The sequence below is a fragment of the Melanotaenia boesemani genome, chromosome 21 (genome assembly GCF_017639745.1).
Source record: "Melanotaenia boesemani isolate fMelBoe1 chromosome 21, fMelBoe1.pri, whole genome shotgun sequence".
NCBI lineage: Eukaryota > Metazoa > Chordata > Actinopteri > Atheriniformes > Melanotaeniidae > Melanotaenia > Melanotaenia boesemani.
The window spans coordinates 9,285,338-9,303,971 of NC_055702.1; the positions used below are offsets into that span (position 1 = coordinate 9,285,338).

The 18,634-nt window shown below is 40.6% G+C and overlaps 2 protein-coding genes across 4 annotated transcripts in view; one reads left to right on the forward strand and one right to left on the reverse strand.

Annotated features, from left to right (window-relative positions):
* The window catches only part of LOC121632322 (CDP-diacylglycerol--glycerol-3-phosphate 3-phosphatidyltransferase, mitochondrial), a 26,944-nt gene extending 23,418 nt beyond the window's left edge, over nucleotides 1-3,526 (reverse strand). Inside the window, exon 1 of the mRNA XM_041973699.1 lies at nucleotides 3,401-3,526. Coding sequence (XP_041829633.1) covers nucleotides 3,401-3,516 — 116 coding nt within the window. The 5' untranslated portion in view covers nucleotides 3,517-3,526. The remainder of the gene's footprint in view (nucleotides 1-3,400) is intronic.
* socs3b (suppressor of cytokine signaling 3b) lies at nucleotides 3,016-10,807 on the forward strand. Of its 3 annotated transcripts, XM_041973701.1 has the most exons (4): nucleotides 6,745-7,016; nucleotides 7,786-8,134; nucleotides 8,235-8,808; nucleotides 8,860-10,807. In XM_041973701.1, exons 2-3 carry the CDS (start codon nucleotides 8,003-8,005, stop codon nucleotides 8,772-8,774), a joined length of 672 nt encoding a protein of 223 aa, XP_041829635.1. In that variant the 5' UTR covers nucleotides 6,745-7,016; nucleotides 7,786-8,002; the 3' UTR covers nucleotides 8,775-8,808; nucleotides 8,860-10,807. The 3 variants fall into 3 exon arrangements, with proteins under 3 accessions (XP_041829636.1, XP_041829635.1, XP_041829634.1); XM_041973702.1 differs by lacking the exon at nucleotides 6,745-7,016 and adding an exon at nucleotides 3,016-3,101 and having other exon boundaries at nucleotides 8,235-10,807; XM_041973700.1 differs by having other exon boundaries at nucleotides 8,235-10,807.
* Nucleotides 10,808-18,634: the final 7,827 nt, after the last annotated feature.

Genomic DNA, 18,634 nt, shown 5'->3' on the forward strand with positions numbered 1-18,634 from the left:
TCAGGCTGAAACAAGCTACACATCTTTTGTCCCTTTCACACAACTGCCCAATGGTCTGGCAAAGCAGCCGCATTATATCGAGATGTTAACCTCAGATATGATTGTGAACCCAACTGGCTGATCATCAGAACTCATTTTGAAGGATTCCTGCATATTGCTTCCAACTAAAAACCACAACGTAAACACAGGAAGCTTTTCAGTAAACTAAGAGAAGGGAATTACCCTGTAGTGATTTCAGTCCAGTCATAAACATGAAACATCCTAAAATCATTGTATGAAAGATAACTGCCTTGCTTACAGTAAATTATCTAGTTTTTTTTACAGCTGTGCAAATTACATAAGATATAAAAGGGTACATCCAGCTCATTGATGAGGTTATGTAATAAAAGGCATCTGATTCCAAAGCCTGTAAAGTTCTCTGTAAAACATAAAACAAGAAACTAATTAAGCACCACAATTTCAAATAATACCTAAATCTAAAATGACATAAGAATCTCCATGATATGATCTTAAAATTACTTTTTTTTTTTTTATCCTAAAGAAGGTTACACATAAATAAAAAGACATCTCATCAGTGTCATGCAAAGGCAATTTTTGATGTTCCCTAAATAGTTATTTAATTAGCTTTTGATGACTCTTAATAGAGATGGAGTTAACTTCCTTTCAGAGCCATGGGCTACCATCACAATGCAGGGCTTTAGCTCAGTGAATTGATGAATAGAGGAGCTGTTAACTCTGGTATGTGACTGTCCCGCATCCCTCCTGATATGAAGCATGTGATCTAAAAACATCCTCTAACTTAGAATTCAAAACTTGTCAAGTGGGAACTGAGATGAACTCTATACATCCTGAAAGCCTTCATTCTCTGCAACGGCTCAACAGTAGATTCATTCAACAAACAGGACAGGCTGCTTTTGTCTTTTCTAGGTTTTATAATGTAGATTCGGGCTTCTATATAAAGTAAGTTGTAACACTATAAATATTATATTTTTCCATGCAAACAAAGTCTATATCCCAATAAAAACAGTGTAAAATTTTATGGACAAAAGTATAAGGAATGTTTACGGTAACATCTTGACCAGACTGCTTAACATTAACTCTAATTATGAAGTGACTTTAACAAACTTAGCTCTTCCAGGGAGGCTGCCACCAAAATTTTGCTACCTGGCTGTCAGTTGGTGCTCACGTTCACATTAAGAGGTTGTTTCAGTCAAGTTCTTCCACTCCAAAATGGAGGGGGGAAATCCCACAGGCCTAACCCAGTCTTTTGTATTGTCTAAATGGCTGTATAAAGGTTCATTATTAAAGGAAGCAATGCAAAGCAGTTACACCGTGAGAAAGTGCAGATAAAACAATACAATAAGTAGATATGAGATTTTTATCTAGAGCTCAAACCAGTCTTCATACCCAAACTGTTTCCTTTCTGGAAACAGAGACTTCATGAAGGAAGTTAGCCTGGCATAGACGCACCAGAGAGTCTGCATTTCCTCCAAATCCAAAATGGTTTCTGTCACTTTAGAATATGGATTAATTCAGCGTGTTCTCCGACTGTGATGGCAAACTAGGAGAAACCTGGTTAGAATATTGACAGCAAACATCATCATCCAACTTGTCAATCACATAGGTTACATTCAGTATGAAAATGTTGGTAATCAACCTGGAAAACTGGGCATTAACCAATCTTCTTTGGGATATATTAGACCATCTTCTACAGCCGAAAGATTTAAGAAAAGAAACACTGAAGTCCCTTCACTGAGCAAAATATTCAGCGACATGTGCTAATGGCTGTTGCTTTGATTATTCTTGATGATTTCTCTCACCAAGTGTTAAGAGAAACCTACTTCTAATAACATGGCAAGGACATTGACCATTTGTAATTCCAACAAATGTAAACACTGTGGGCTGTTTGTGTGACAGTCCCCTTCTACATAATGCTTCTGTTGTCTACAATGCAAATGAACAAAAAGTCAGGTCAACTAGTCCTAAGCAAAAAATTATCCAGACATATTCAAATGACCTTGATGAGAAGAACAAATTATTATTTTTTTAATCCAGAGTCATGCTTTACTCTCTTTGAGCAAAACACAGATATTTTGTCCCACAATTCCTGACATATGCAACATGCAAAGCAACACTATTTCCATACCAACTGGGATTATGCAAATAAAAGAGAATGAAAAAGCTATGTGTTTTTCTTGTATGCCTTTTCTCTCCTTTGATTTTAGCTTATTTAAATTTCCGTATTGAGAATAATGAGATATTTTACTGGGATTTCTTTGTTTTATCAACCTGCAAAAAATAACATAATAGAGAGACACAGGGCTAGATAACTAATGATTTTTTTCTGTAGTCCATATGTGGAGCAATTGTAGTCTCTCTGAAGTTTTCTATCAAGGTCAAGAAAGTGTTTAAGAACAGACATAAAAAAAAACTTATTCAATTGTTTAACTAATCCAGTGTATCCATGCTTCTTAAAAACCAAGCACAACAAGCTGGAGTTTGTGAAGGAGATGTTACCCAGTCAACAGGAACACGTGTATAAATCATGGCGTTTTACACAGGCAGTACATTTGTGTAACACAAAGTGTTCAAAGAACCACACTTTATGTTTAGATTTAGATTTCATAGGTTTTTGTCCAGGCTGGTCCTGTTCCTGTCCAACACAGTGAAGAAGTTCTGACTCATCACTGCAGGAAAACCCACAGGTGGGATAAGCTTTCTATGGAAGGTCCAGTTCAGTTTCCTCTCCTGAAAGTCATGACATAACTGTCACAGGTTACCGAAAACTGCTCAGCTAAATGAGCCGCAGTTGTTTTCTTTTTAACAATTCCAGCAGGAGTTTTCCTGCCAAGACAAGCAAAAATATTAGCAGTGAACAGGTCTATTGTCTGTTGTGGGGAAAATGAGTATCTATCAGAAAACAGGTGTGTCATTACGTAGTCACTACACCTGCTAATCTATAAAGATCAAACAGTTGCTCTACTGTAGTGGTGATCGCTGTGTAAGCATCGACTAGAAGAACAATCGGACTGTTAAATGATGGGATGAGTGGTGTCGGGTTTCAGTTTAAACTTCATAACAAGAGCACGCTGTACAGACAGGTACGGAAACTTTTCCTGAAGGTTAGCCATTGTTCGGCACGTCCAGTAAGCTGCATTATCGGATGAAAAGGTGCTAAATCATGAGCACAAAATAAGTCGCACGTTGCTAGCTGGATGTGTCGAATACAAAGCATCTGGTGTATATTTGAGATAAGGGCACTGAACTGCGTGTGTCCGACAATGGATGCATTAGCGGTAGCAACATTAGCAAAAAATGCTAAAACACAGGACGGTGCAAGACAGCAAATGAATGTAATATATTTGTGTCTATGTTTAAGCTGATGTGCAGTGCCTCTTACCCTCTTCTTCTGTCCCGTACGCGGAACAGCCGGTCAGATATCCGTGTAAAAACCCCAGCGATAGCCGGTGAGTATACAGAATGCACCAGCCCCCTCCAGGACATGGGAGCCGCCATTGCTGTAGCTTCAGCCTATTTGAAAAACTTTATTGACACTTAGTAACAGATACACAGCTTTCTGAGCACTTGTTTGACAATAAATAACTAAATAAATAGCCAGCATTTGGACTGTATTGAGCAAATTAATGTTTTTACACACAACAAATAATTCATTTAGATTAATTTAACTCCAGGTTGGTAGACATATTTTTTTACATAATCTATGGAAATACAATGCCTTAAAGATCTAGTTTTGGCCTACTTTCTTACTGAAACATATTGTACAGAAGTCGTATTATTGGGCGCTTCACTGTGTGAGACCGAGCAGTCTCTTAGGCGGTTTCTGTGTTTTTTCGTCTGGTAGACTGCAAACTGCTTTTTAACTTTTTTCAGTCCAGTCCTTGCACATGATTTCATTTTTAGAGGAAATGTTTTTGTTTTTTAAGCCACTTAACACTAATCTATGAATCATTGAGGAATAGAAAAAAGGCAACTAACATAATAGGTGAACCAATCTTGCATCTAAACTAAAATAGTCAAATAATACAGATCCCATTTTAAATAGTATCCCTAAAACATTATACAGCAGATTAAAAGAATCTGAACATGATGTCATTTAGGAAAAAAAACATATCCAGCAAAGACCTGACACAGGTCTTGAGAGATGCATCTGGACTTTTAGTCGATCTGTTCGATGAAGCTTAATCAGAAATGGTCTACGTGAAAGAGTGACTGCCAAGTGGTCAATCACAACAAAAGAAAAACAGGGAGAAAAGGCAGAGGTATGCCAAATTACAAATGACTACAATTTTGTGGCAACAGTTCTTATGGAAGGATGAATCGACCTCAGAGCCCAGGCCTCAACATTTTTGATAGAGTGGGATCTTTTTCTCAGAAAATGGATCAAAAGGCAGCCAACTTCAAGGGAAAAAGTTATTGAATCTTAGAAGCAGCGCACGGATTAACAGCAGATCATTGATATATATGCATTTATATTCAGTGTTTATGTGTTTGTTTTGGAAGTCTTTGCAGTGTTTTTATGTCCTGCAAGTTAGCATCAGATTTCTTCCTGGTACCAGGTTTGATTTCTGCTGTCCATGTGACTTTTCAAGGTATGATCTCAGTTGTCAGTGTGACTTGTCAGTGTATGTATTTTGTTACAGGTGACTTTTCCCGTCAGCATGTGAGTTTCTTACCAGCACTAAGGGATTTTAAACAGATGCTGTTATTTACTCATTATTTTATTGTAATAACACTGCTGACAGGAGGGTAGCAGTAGTCTTGAAGCAGCGAAAAAAAAAAAATGTTTTGGTTAGAGAGCACTGAAATCACACACTTTAAATTATCTAAATATTCAAAATTATTTTATTTTAAAATACCTTCATGCTCACAATTGCTCCTCAGCATATACAATTTACATGTCAAAACTAACATTTGATCTCATTTGGCAGTAGCTGCATTAACCTTTAAATTTTCTTCTTAAATATTTAGGTCACATTTTTCACAAAAGTGGTGATAGTGTCAGTTGTCTTGATATTGTTTTATATATATATATATTTTAAACAATACTACATACATTTATGACCTAAAAACGCTCAGATTCTGACTCCTTTTGATGGCACACTGACATTCATTGTGAGCATCTCTGGAGCCGTCATTGCCCTGCAGCAACCCGGAGCTGAGAAACCGCCTAATTTTGTGTTCCAGCCTCGAGCATCAGGTGACAGCTGTGTTTTGTTTTACAGCACCACATTACATATCAGCAATTTATATTGCACACTGGCCATTTTGAACATGTAACATGGTTGATTTAGCAAAGAAGCCAAATAGGATATTATGGGAATAAGTGAGAAAAAGAAAACGAGAAAGTTACAGAGCTAGAGATAAGACAAGCATGAATATCATTTACTGGCTGCAGAGAGCTCAGAGTGAAAAAAGGATGCAAAATGCCAAATTAGTCTTAGTCAGGCGGCACAAATGCACAAAATCTGCCAAAGGTTAGTAGTTCTGCTTAAATGTTTAGTCAAAATTATTATTTTTTTTTTATTATTCATAGTCTGGACCAAACATTTACACCCAACATTCCAAGTTTTATTTCTACTTGCAAAATAATTAAAATAAATAAATAACTGAGAACAGCTTTATTTAATGCTAGGACTTTGTTCTGAGTATTTATGCATTTCATAATTTGGAAAGGTATACAAAATATTTCTCATAATGTATGCCATCAACTGGCAAAATTTGGCATTAACAGGAAATAAAACAAAGGAACATATTTCATATTAATATAAAAGATCTTTTCTTTCTTGCAAAACAATATGTCAGGTCATACTCTGCAGAAGAAAAACATAATTACTTGTTGCTCAAGAGCACTTACAGTAAATCAGATGCTTCCTGATATGACGTGACAGCCTGAGAGACAATATCTTTACACATTTTTGGTGTTGTAGATTAAAAAGGTAAGAGATTGATCACCTACCATGTTGTGATGACAAGTAATTAAAAATGTGAAATGAATGGTTCTTTTGATGCTGAAGTATTTGAACATGCATTTTCTGTTTTAATGTGAGAATTTGTTGGAGCTTCGTAGAGATGCCAAACTAAGCACTCTGAAGAAATATGCCATAAAAAAACGGCATATAAAATATTAGCTGAGCAAATAGTAGGGTAGCATTTACTGAAATATAGTTCTGAAATATAGTTCTGAGTGTATATAATTACTGAAATATTATTACACAGCTACTAAAGATCATGTCAAAAATTAAATATACTGTAATGGATCTTTGCTCAACTTAATTAAGTAGCTTAAAGCAGCTTGTGAAGTTTTACTCCTTAATCAAATGTGAATATACAACTGTTTTTTATTGATAACTGTGTAATGTATTATTGTTTGTCAGCATACTGAAAAATATACAGAGGATTTGTAAGTCAATGCGTCCTGCTCCATATTTAAACATAACACATTGGGAATATATATATATATATATATATATATATATATATATATATATATATATATATATATTCCTCATTTTCATAATTGGGACATATGTTAAGCATTTAACTTTTTCACCTTGTCGAGAAGGGAACCCACTAGTACCAGGAAACAGCCCAGCAAAGGTCACGCTGATTATTTATTGGCAATCTGCCAAGCGTGGAGCACGAGCACGAATGCTTGTTCCTTGCGTGCGTGCGAGCGGCCAGGCGCGAGCGTGCGTGTGTTTACTGGAAGAACCTCTGAACGGAGGAGGCGGAGCCTTACGAACATCGGCTTTACTCATGAAACAACCTCCAGTAACCTTCCTCCACACACATACACACGGAATCTCTCCGGCAGATATCACCACTGCCACATTCCTTCGCTCCGACAAGAAACCCCACACACTTTGTGGATAATTTTTGTTTTTTGGATTTTAATGCCTGAGTTAATAATTCAGCTAGCACTACTTTCGGGTAGTTTGCATATCGTTCTCTCCGGCGACGAGTGGCTGCGGTGCGGGGCTGAACATATCAGCAAGGTAAGTTGTGAAAGCACGTCTATAGCGGTTCGTCATTCAAGTGGACGGACCAATACGAAAGCTAACAGTATTAAATGATTAGGTACTGATGTTGTCTTATAGCCGTTTGGGCTGTTGGTGCACGCGGTTCAGGAGGTATACATTTTAGGACTGTCGTATAGTACTATGGGTAAGGGACCGACTTGTTCGGTAGCGGTTCTGAACGGTTATGGCGCCTCCTGCTTCCCCCCGCCGTTTTTCAGTCCGGCACCGTCCCGTGAAGCAGACCTAAATTCCCGCAGCAAAATAGACCAGACGGGGCACCCATTCAGTCACAGTGAAACCGGAGAAAGGTTTTCCAGAGCTGGGATAAAGCACTTTGTAGTGAAAGAAAAAAGGGGAATGAGAGGGAAAAAGGCATGTAGGGCTCTTTCACAATGACCCCGATTTAGAAATCCCTTGTTGCGGTGTGCCGATCGAAGACAATTGAAAGCAATCAGGATCTAGTTGCTGTCTGGCTGCACGGTGCAGTAGCAGCGGATGCTTCATTCAAACTAAATATAACCTGCATGCTCATGGCCCAGTCCTGCTTCATACATTTGTCACAGTCGCCATAACTGCATTTTATGGGGGTAAACTGAGAACTCCAGTATGGCAAAGTGGTCATTTGTTTATTTCACTGTTTATGAAGAAGTGTATGTTTCCAATTAAGCTCTATTGTCTCCATGTTTACATGTCATCAGTCTATATATAGATGAAAATGTCTAATGAGTGCTCCATCTTCCTCCAGCTGTGTTTGGGTGCTCTCTCCCAGCCCCTCTCTGGATGCATCAGACTCCTCTGCCCCGGGGCCCTGGACCCGGTGTGTGACACCACCACCTTCACCCCTTTCCCCATCCATCAGTTCACCCTCTGCCCAAAATTCCCTTCCACCTGTCCACCTCGAAGCTCCTGTCTTTGGCCCCCTGCCTCTCGACCAGCGGGCAGAGGCAGGGGGCCATGGCGCCATGGTAACCTTCAGTGGACGGAACCACCTCCTCGCTATGAGCGGTGCGTCCTCTTCGGAGGGCAGGGTTCAGGGGCCAAACTTTACCCCGCATCACTACAAGCCCTTCCGCTCGCATGAACACTACCAGCAGGTCAGTCAAACCTGACTTCTTAAAGTAGTAGCCATTTTTTTAATTGATGTTCACTGGATGATAAAACATGCTAATGACAGTTTGTTTTTACCTGTTTCAGGTGATGCGTGCTCTGCGTAAGCTCCAGGAAAGTGGCTTTTACTGGGGTGCTGTTGGGGGCCGGGAGGCCAGCACCCTACTGCGCTCTGAACCGCCTGGTACCTTTCTGATCCGCGACTCTTCAGACCACCACCACTTCTTCACCTTGTCTGTGCAAACAGCTCAAGGAACAAAGAACCTACGCATCCACAGTGAGGGAAGTGGCTTCTTCCTGCAGCCCGATGCTCAAAACACCCAAGAGCTTCCACAGTTTGACTGTGTGCTGAAACTCATAGCACATTACATGGGGAAAGGGCCAGATACTGGAAGTGGGGGCAATTCAGGAGAGGCAAAAATGAAGGGGCGCAATGTTTATTTAATCCACACTGATGGAGAGAAAATCCCCCTGGAGTTGCGACGACCCCTCCTAACTTCCCTGTCATCCTTGCAGCACATGTGCCGGCGGACGCTGAACAACAGAGGCCTTGGTGCATCGGAGCAACCCGAGCAGCTCCCGCGCACACTTAGAGACTTCCTGGAGGATTATGACGCTCCTATTTGACTGACAGGAACTGCAGCGGTTCCGCTACATAGACCAGGTGCCTGGAGGGCAGCACAGACCAGTTCTCAGAGCATACGAGAATGCTTGCGCCACCAGAAACTGACCAGACTGAGCCTTAGATACTAATGTAAGGTCAGTTTGCCGTAGAAGCCTAAATCAGCTGATCACAAATCACTGATGGGCGCTGTCTAACTAGAGTCTTGGATGAGGAGCGTGATTTGGGTAACCAACGATTACCTCGTTCATCCTGCCTTGGAAAAAACTGACCACTAAAGTGAGTGGCAGATAAGGCCAGAGGTCAAAAGCCAATGTTTCCTATGACTGATTCAGACGCAGAGCAATGCCTCGTAGAAGATTAACCCAATTGGTCGATGTAAACGATGACAGGGAATGCGTGATCGATACACCACTGGCATTCGGGTGGGTTTAATGTGCTTAAGAAGAAATCTCGTCTGTCAGCATGACATTTACCACACTTTGGATCAGCGGACAGAGAGACAGATGGCAAAGAGGCTGAAAGGGAGTGAATGAAGGAGAAGTTGCAGAGAAAAGGCTAAGTCCGAACGAGGGGCCCAGCACACAGTATTTGTTTGTCTGAGTGTGTGTGTATTTGTGTGTTGTGGTTGTACACATATTTCCATTGCTGTTTCCCGCAAGTGTTGCCACATCGAGGGGAGTGGGGAGGCCCTGCACGCTAGCACCACACACACACACACATGCAGGTACAGGCCCACATGAAGGTATTGTTAGCATGGGATAAAAAAGACATTACCAAGCATTTTCTCCTTTTCCTGTTTGTTTCTTGTTTTGTCCTCCGCTACCCTGCCTTCTTTTTTTTTTGGATGCTCGTCAGCTTTGACAATGACAGAGAACAGACTGCTGTTGTCGAGACAAAAGCTTGTTACTGACACAAAAGCTTTGGCATGGGACCAAACTAAGCAGCAGAACTTATTTTTATCCAGATTAGGTAGAAAAAAAGATGTCTGTGACACTGTAAAGCTTACTGGGGTTGAAGATGATGAGCTCAAAGATAGGAAGGAGGTGGCTGAGGGTGAGAAAAGGGTTGGAATCAAGGAGAAAGAAGAGCGGGAAATGGGATTAGGAAAGGGAAATTGAAGAGGATAGAGAGCAGTGGCAGTGGGTAGGGTAAGGGAGAAGAGGGAGGAGACATACTGGTATACAGCTTAACAAAAACAGTGATGTGATTGATGATAGAGTTCAACGGGACACTGCTCCTGTAAATATAGCAGCCAGTGCGATAAAGAGACTTGGCTTAGTCTTAACTCTGTTTTTAGGCCTTCTTAGATTAACATAATTGACGTATTTCTTTTTGCTAGAATGGGCTTGTGTGTTTGAGTGTCTGTGCTATTTCTCTCCTGCTTTTCTTACACCATTCATGAAGGAGGAAATAAGCTGTTATTTGAACATTTTGTTCCTCTAAAAAATTTTTTGCCCCATTTGCCTTCCATCTCACCTCTGAAGGAGGGAACAGTTGGGTTTGTCTGTCTGAAAGTCAAGGGAACAGTCTTCCCAGAAGTGATTCTTTAAAAAAAAATGCCTTTTGTAAAACAATATTACAAGACTCAGATTTGACCTAGATTGTGTTTTTCTTTTTTTTTTTTTTCTTTTTTTTCTTCCCCCCCATTCGGCCTCTTCTTACATTCACCTGTGACCCATATATGATTAATTGCTTTTTTACATTATAAAATTTTGTGAACTTGTGGCAGCATGAGACAAGGGAGGTGGATTACAGCTTAAAATGACACATTTTTTTAGGTCAGATCTGGGTCTTGCACTCGCATCATCACCAAGTTCTTACATGTGCTGCAGCAGTGGACCATGTGTTTGTGAATCATTTGTCTTTTATAAAGACTCTCTTGCAAAAGGCTGGCCACTAGTCTGGCAAAATACAAGCTGTAATATCGGAAATGACAAAGCATTACAAAATAAATGAAAAGGATCGTTGCACATATTTATATTTCTAAAATATTTCAATAATTTATATTAAAGAGCACTATTTTTACAAAAGCCAATGCATTTGCCATGTGTCTTACTTTACTGTTTGGTTTCTTTGCCACCTCTATTACTTTTCTTTTCTGTCTCTGAGTCAGTATTGACTGGCTCTAACTTACTGTATGTTTGGTAAAGCAGTCTGTATTCCTGGCTTCACAACAAGATTATTTACAAATGGGATTTCCTAGTAAAACAAAGCAGTGTTTATTCAGTCGGCAGGCTTTGAAAGCAGTGTCAGTGCTACGAGCAGCAGCATGAGGCAAATGCACCTCGTCATGTAAAATTACTGCAGTTCTCACTTATTTTCTTTAGTGGAGCATTGTGGGTAAATTCCATAAGCATCAGAGAACGTATGGGAAAGGGAGGAGTAAGTACAGCTGATGTCTATAACACAGTGTAACAAAGGGATTCCCAGAAGTGCAGAGTTAGGTTAACTCCATCACATGTATCCTCACAGCCTTTGACACAGCGGTTACTGTGTAGAAAGCTCACTTTGGGTTGGACCTAACTGGAAAGGAATGCAGTGGGGTTTTATACATCCTGCCTGTAGGGCTGAGAGGGGATGGTGTCCTCTGGGGAGTATGCGCGTGTGCGTATATGTGTGAGGTCAGATAGGTGAAAGGGTCCACGTGGAGGAGATTTATGATGGTCTGTGGTTTAAGTGTGCAGCCAGTGCACAGTGTAAGTGTGTGTGCGTAAGTGGATGGTCAAGCAAGATTGCTGTTGTTAAAATTAAGCAGGAGGTGAGTTTCTGCATTTCTTTACCCTTCCAGCCACACACACACGCACACAGACGGTTCCCATTCCCTGCATACCTTGTGTTCTGTCTGAGGCTGGCTTCCAGGAAAGAGGCACTTTAATTGAGTTGAGTTTTTACGGCTTCCCTGGTGTAAGTGTGAGTATGAGTGTGTGTTCATGTGTGTTAGACAAGGGAGCACTGATGTGAGTAGTTTTCTGAAATGATGCACACAGAGCATCAAGTTCAAGTTAAAAAAAAATCTGAAATGTGAAGTGAAACTGAGTTACTGACATCAATACTTTAAATAAACATCTCTGAATTATGATTCAGATGAGATACTGCTTTTGCAGATTAATTACAATTCTTCAGACCTCATTTTGTGTGTTTCTGACAACACTATTTGTTTCTGGGAGGAAAACTGAGGAGGGCGCTTGACAGAAATGACGTTGGTCAAAAGACAAACAAATGAGTGAGCCGTCTTCCCAAATTCCAACCAGAATAATCCAGTAAAACACACAAACGCATGTCTAAATAAGCCAGCTCAGCTCACAGTGACTCATTTTATGTTCCCCATAGTTGCCTAGTGAGTAGGGCTGGAATATTTTGCCTGTATCCTTCTCTGCTCTTGCGAATCTCACACACGCTCCCAGAAAATCTTTCCGCTATGATTCATTTTTTCAGTTTATGGCTTGCAGCGTCCAGCTCAACAGTTGTCAACAGTGTCCCCGGCCAAGTACAACACCCGGCTCTCAAACAACTGAGCTCGGTTTTAATTTCTTTAATTCCCCCCTACCAATCAAAACATTCACACCCTTCACAGTTTTAACATGTTTTAATGACACAGTTAAGCAATGGGAAGACTGTTGAACTAAAAATGCTCTTGCAGCCTGATTAAAGTTTAAGTGTTATCACCAGATTCTTGTGTGTGTTATTGCAGTTCTGAGATCCTGCCAATGTCAGCCGTGTCAGTCCTTGAAGGTGGAAACAATATTAAGAGGTTTTGAAAATGCCCTGCAACTGGCAGTCTATAGCAGCCTTCCAGGAAGGACCTCCAGTTTGCTGATTATTTCTTCCAGGAACACTCCTTGCAGCCTGATCGGTGCTTATAAGAAAGACGTTCGGTTGGCCCATCAGCTCAAGTATTGTCACAGCCGCTTCTGATAAAGCCAGACCAGCTTCCAGGAAACCAGAGATTTACCCTCCAGCATTCCATCATTCCTTCACCATCAGTGCATACAGACACAGACAGAGAGAACGCAAGCCAACAGAAGGGGTATAACAGGGACACGGATCAATAAAAACCATATGGGAAGCATACTAACAGGAAAACACATTTGAATACCATGTGTGCATGTATGATTATGTGTGTGTGTGCCCAAGCCTGTAAAGACAGGCGCAGTCTTGACTTGTATCGACCAGCTCATTGTGACACATGTACACACACACAAAGAATCAAGCCGCAATATTTTTCAAGCTGACAACCCACCTATCCCCAACACACACACACACACGCTTTCTGTAATGTTCAAAACTCATTGTGACTAACATTTCCCACAGCTCATCAGTGAAATGGTTTTCCCATAACACCTGGACCGCCCAACACATGGGTGTGGCTCATTCTGGCTGGACCATCATCTAAACTTAACTGGGATGAACTGAAAAGTAAAAACAGTTTGCTAAAGGCAGCTGCGAGGTGTGTTGTCATAGGCACAGATGCATTGTTTTAACTGGAAGGTTTTTTCGCTCTCTGCTCACAGCTGCACAAGCGTAGCAGCAGAGAAGCTCAGATGCCAAATGGCTTACAGTAACAGGTTGGACTGAGACCAAACCCACCAACACTCTCAGGTGTCACTCTGCGTCCCCACAGCTGGACTGTAGGACTGCACTTTGTTTTTAACTTGAGTAGTTCAAGCATTACCACATGCACATTCATAAAAAATTAAATGGCCGACTGCATGTTGCCATGTTCCTTTGCTTCCACCATTCACTTAACTGAAGAAATAGATGAGCTAAACATCCACAAAAGGTACTTTTTCTAATGTTTTCTCAGATTAACAAAAAAATTACTTGTTTACTGTGGACGCTGCCTGTATGAAGACAACACAGGCTAAAAATGCAGAAGTTGAAGTTGAGAAATATCCTCCCAGTTACCAACAAGAAATCCAACTTCTTGTGACATTTTCTTTGATTTTTTGGGGGTTTTTTTCTTTCCCTGGCTGGAAATAGGAAGATTCTGAGTCCCTAGTTCCTCCGATTGCAGTATTAAATTAGAGGGAAAGTTCAAACTTACTTGAGCAATATAATGACAGTGAGAAGAATTCAGCTTTCTGTGTGAAATAAAAATGTAAAATGTAATTTTTAGGCTGATAAAAGAAACAAAAGAGACAAACCACTGATGTGGATCGATTTTATTTGATCTCAAGCAGATAGTTGTCAGGGGACTTTTTACCTTTTCCCTCTGAAACAAAGAGTAATCTAAAAGTGTGTTTGGGGTTGGACAGGTTTTGCTGAAGAAAACAGTGAGATACAGCCGAACCTGCACGTATTAGTCATATTTTAATTGTGTTAAATCTGCCTGCTGTTTGTGGCAACAGTCAGGTACCTACAGTAACAGATTAAGTGAACAAGGAAGCAATATTTAGATTTAGTCCTTCAAATCTACTGCCTGGTGGTCTGTGGACATGTAGGCCTGTATGTTTTGAGAAACATAGGAATTATTTTTATGTACACACTGTTGTTTTTTTACCTTAACTTTAAAGAAAGGCATGGCATATGGAAAAGTGAGTGGCCTCCAGTGCAGCAAAACTCCATCTGATGTGACGCTCTACGCATATGCTGACTCTTGTGCTCTCTAATAAAAGTGAGATGACAAGAGTAAATGGAATTTTCCTCTAAGGAATGTGCACATGTGGATGAAAACTGTACCAATCCATTTCGTAAGCGATGAATCATCTGGGGATTCTGAATGATAGCAATAAGTTGGTTGTGCAGTAAAGAGTCAAAAGAGATCAAAGAGGCTCCACTGAGTTTGACATTTCTTTATCAGCAGTCTACACTGTGGTTGCAACAGTGGAAAAAAATCATTAATTCCCTCTTTCTCGGCCTGAAGCTACAGTTACCATTGACCAAAACAACTGTCTGTTAATTTATTTTTCTATTTTTCAAATTAAACAGATGATTTGACTGCAAATGAAACCCAACTGAACCCTTCAAGCCAAACTGGAGATGTGAGCAATACCTTTCCAGCTGTTCCTCTGTTTTATCTCAGCAAAGATCTGCTTGGATTAAACAAGTCACACACACTTTCTCTTTCTACTGTCATGAAACAAATGGCATAGCTCAGGCCTTAGTAATTGATTTCACTTTGTGAGAAAAAGCAACTTATTAAAAGCCAATAGCCACGCTTGTATTTAAAACTGCTAAAAGAGTACATGCATGCACACTTGCACAAACATGCACACACATAGACACACACTCTCATACACTCCCCCTATCTTTGTTTTTTAAACATCAAAGATCACCTTTGTTTCTGAAAGAGGAACAGAGGGGATCTGCAATGTGTGTGCGTGCACCATGCAGTGTCTGAATGTGGGAGCCAATCAGAAAGCCGTGTACACATTGAGCCCCCCAAGTACTGCTGGTTTATAGGGCTCAGCTTCAGAGAAGTCACATGACTTCCCAGAGAGAGATGGAGAAAAGAGAAAGAAGCAGGCAATGTGGGAAAGAGGATGAAGAACAGGGAAAGGAGTGAGCAGGGGGTCAAGAGGGTGACAGCATCGCTGCGAGGGGTGAACTGAAGGTCTGGTAAATGAATGTTGCAGATGGAGGTAGAAAAAAAAAGATGTGATGGTTCTCGGAAGTGAAATCGCACGGGCTGGTCAGGGTCTATAGTTACAGCTGAATGAACAAAATGAGAAATGACTGACTGAGAGGAGAATGGGCGAGCCGATGAATGAAGGATGAGATGAATGAGTGCTTGCAGGCGATAGTGGTTGCAGCTGATTACTACAGCGGCCAATCTTGATGGTCTGGTTAAGCAGCTATTATCATACAGCAGCTATCTTTGCCACAACGCATAAAAGTACTGTTTACTTCAAAGAAAAAAAAAAAACAAAAAAAACACACACACACACACATGAAAGCTAATCATTCTTAAAACTCATTAAGATTTGCATATATTTTCTGCACAGATCATGTGTGTGTATTTACTTAATCAAATTTCTGGTCACTACAGCCCTCAGTGTTTTTTTTTTTTTTTTGTTTTGTTTTGATTTTTTATTGGAGGGATTTCTTCTGGACTGTTTGTGCCCAAGAAGAAGAAGAAAACTTTTCACAGCCAGTTCTGTGGAAACAAGTGATGCAGTTTGAGCTTTACAAATGTCATTTTTCAACCACAATCACATTAAATTATCCTCCACAGAAAAGAAGATTGAGACAGAGGACATCTCTAAATGTAGATAATACAACCAAAAGTAAATAATATGGCCAAAAGCATGCATACGCCCCTGTTTATTGTCTGCGTTGGGTCTCTTAGGCCCACTCAATAGAAACTGCATTGCTTCAGCACATAAAATATTCGAGACTGTATTGTGCTTTGTGTCAGCAGCTTGAAGAAAGGTTTCAACATAACAGAGCCCACATGTAAGGTGAAGTCCAAACAAGAAAGAGTTTTATGTGAGCGAATTTGAACCGGCTTGCACATAGCTCTGACCTCGAGCCATCTGACACTGGGGGGGTTGAACTGCCAGTCAGACCTTATCACATAACATCAGCGCCTGAACTCACAAATGCTCCTGTGTGTGAAAGGGAGAAAATCCCAGCAGTCAGGCCACAGAGTTTTTCCAGAAGAGGAGCCGATCAATGCTTGTTGTTTGGGGATGTGATCTTCAGTTATTATGTATTACAACACATTCATCTGTCCTCTAGAGTATGCACTTGGTTTAATTACATTTTTTGTAAGAAATGATGTAAACTGACTCCAAATGTTAGGTTATATATAAGGTTAGGCAAGTACTGACTGCAATGTCTCCATGAAATGCATGAAGCATTGCCTACTTTTTCAGCAAGTATTGTGAAATCCAAATTTGAGTGTGAACATTTCTGTTTGGTCAAGCTGTTTGAATTTTAAGGTTTGGTTTAAGTGTTTAGGTTACAGGGTAAGGCGCAAAGAATCAGGGACTGGAGAGTGCACTGTCACTAAACGTCCTCTCAGAGATAGCCATACCATTTGTTTAAAGAATGTCCACATGGCTCGTGACATGGGAAAGGGGAGGATAGGATGAAATGTGAAACAGATGTTACGTTTGTTTCACAGGCACTGATGTCGACACCTTTACGCTGCACGAGAGGTTTTTGTCTGCACGAAAAAGAGTCATTGGAGGCAGGACTTCCCATAAACACCTGTTTTGTTCCGGTTAATGCATCTCGTCATGGTGGAGAAATAATGGCCTCGGTGAAAGAGGAGAGAATGAGAAAGAAGGAGAGGGAGGAGAAGGGAAATGGAGGGGGGGTCACCTCCATCCCGCTTCGTCCGTGAAAGAGAAGAGCTCATGTGGGATGAACACATTCGTTTATTCATTCGGCTCGTCTATTTTCAGCTCAGTGGGTTTATGGTTATTGGAAAGGCGTTGCCGTCTCGCTCCTTCCCAGAAGGAGTCAATATTTCTCCCTCGCTTTCATTTCTCCCTCTCTGCCTCTTTTTCTCTAATTCAATATTTTCTCCAAAACACCACTCTCCCCTCCGTGAGCAGGCAAGGAATGCTGGAAGACATGTGAGAGAAACAAAACGCAAGCAAAGCTACGGAGCGCACACACACACACACACACACACACAGAAAAAAAAGCGAGGTTGCATAGAGGGGTGTCATCAGCGATCCCGTAAAACCTCTGTCTCCCTTTCCTCATCTTATCACAGTTATCCATCGCTGCTCTGCCTTGCTTACTGATGCATCTTTTATCTCTCCCTGTTCACAGCTCTTGTGGGGCTCTCGAGACCGACTGCGGCCAATTTACAATGCTGATGTTTGCTAATGACTTTTAATGACGACTTGTTATGGATCATAAAACCTGGAGCTGTTACTGCCAATATCAACTTTAACTACAGTACGGGGGCAGCCGTGATAACACACACTGGGACTTTTATCGAGTGATGGAAATAAACTAAGACAGCAAGAGTGTGCATGAGAGTGGGAAATGCGTGTGAAGGTACATGAGGGGTACATGTGAACGTACCCGTGGCATTTGTCAGGCAGATTATCGCAATCCATGGTGGTGAAATTCCCACAAACCTGCATCTCCAAATATTGACTTAATACCAGTGACCTGAAGGACAGAAGTGTTATTTCCCATAGGAAGGTGCTTGATGAAACCAGCTTTGCCATGATAGGGGCCTTCACCTTCTGTATGGCTCTCATCATAAAGGGCCATGAGTGATTATCAGTCAGGCCAAAAGTAGACCTGTGACCCCTGGAGAATCTCAAAGTGTCATAGTTATTTCGGAGTATTGGTAACTACAACATGCTGTAAACATATCATTCAAACTAGCAAGGGGACAGACAGACACACACAGATGGCAAGATACATGCTTACGTGCCTCTTTCACTTTGGAGGAATTTTGCTGCCCAAGGTGCGAAGATTGCATTAATTTGTACTCAAAATCAAACTGTATTCTACATAAGACATGCTATGACTGTAGATGAGTATGGAGAAAGAGTAAAAGTTGTAAATAGGTGTGGCATTAACAGTCTTAAGTGAAAACACATGTGAAGATTATTTCTGTTTTGATATTTTATTTATTTATTTATTTTTTGTAAAGCGCTTCAAGAACAACAACAAAATCTGCAGATAAGCATGACTGCCATTAAGATATATATTGTAAAATCTTCTATGAATCAGTGCTGATTTTAAAAGTATTCAGTGCTCATTTTTTGCTTCAGCTTTGTTGAAGATAATTTAATACTTCTCTGAACATAAAAGCCTTGATTGGCCTCTCATTTCTTTACATTTTGCTTTCAAGCAGCAAGACATTTCTGAAGTCTTTTAAAGTGGTCCTGAACAACAGTTTTTCAAGCTTCATGAAACTATTCCTTTTAACACTGGCTGATTTTTC

Bases quoted from the DNA above. Each gene is read 5' to 3' on its own strand.
- socs3b (XM_041973702.1), top strand. From the start codon at position 8,003: ATGGTAACCTTCAGTGGACGGAACCACCTCCTCGCTATGAGCGGTGCG. The intron at 8,135-8,234 runs GTCAGTCAAACC...TACCTGTTTCAG, and splicing joins CGCATGAACACTACCAGCAG to GTGATGCGTGCTCTGCGTAA.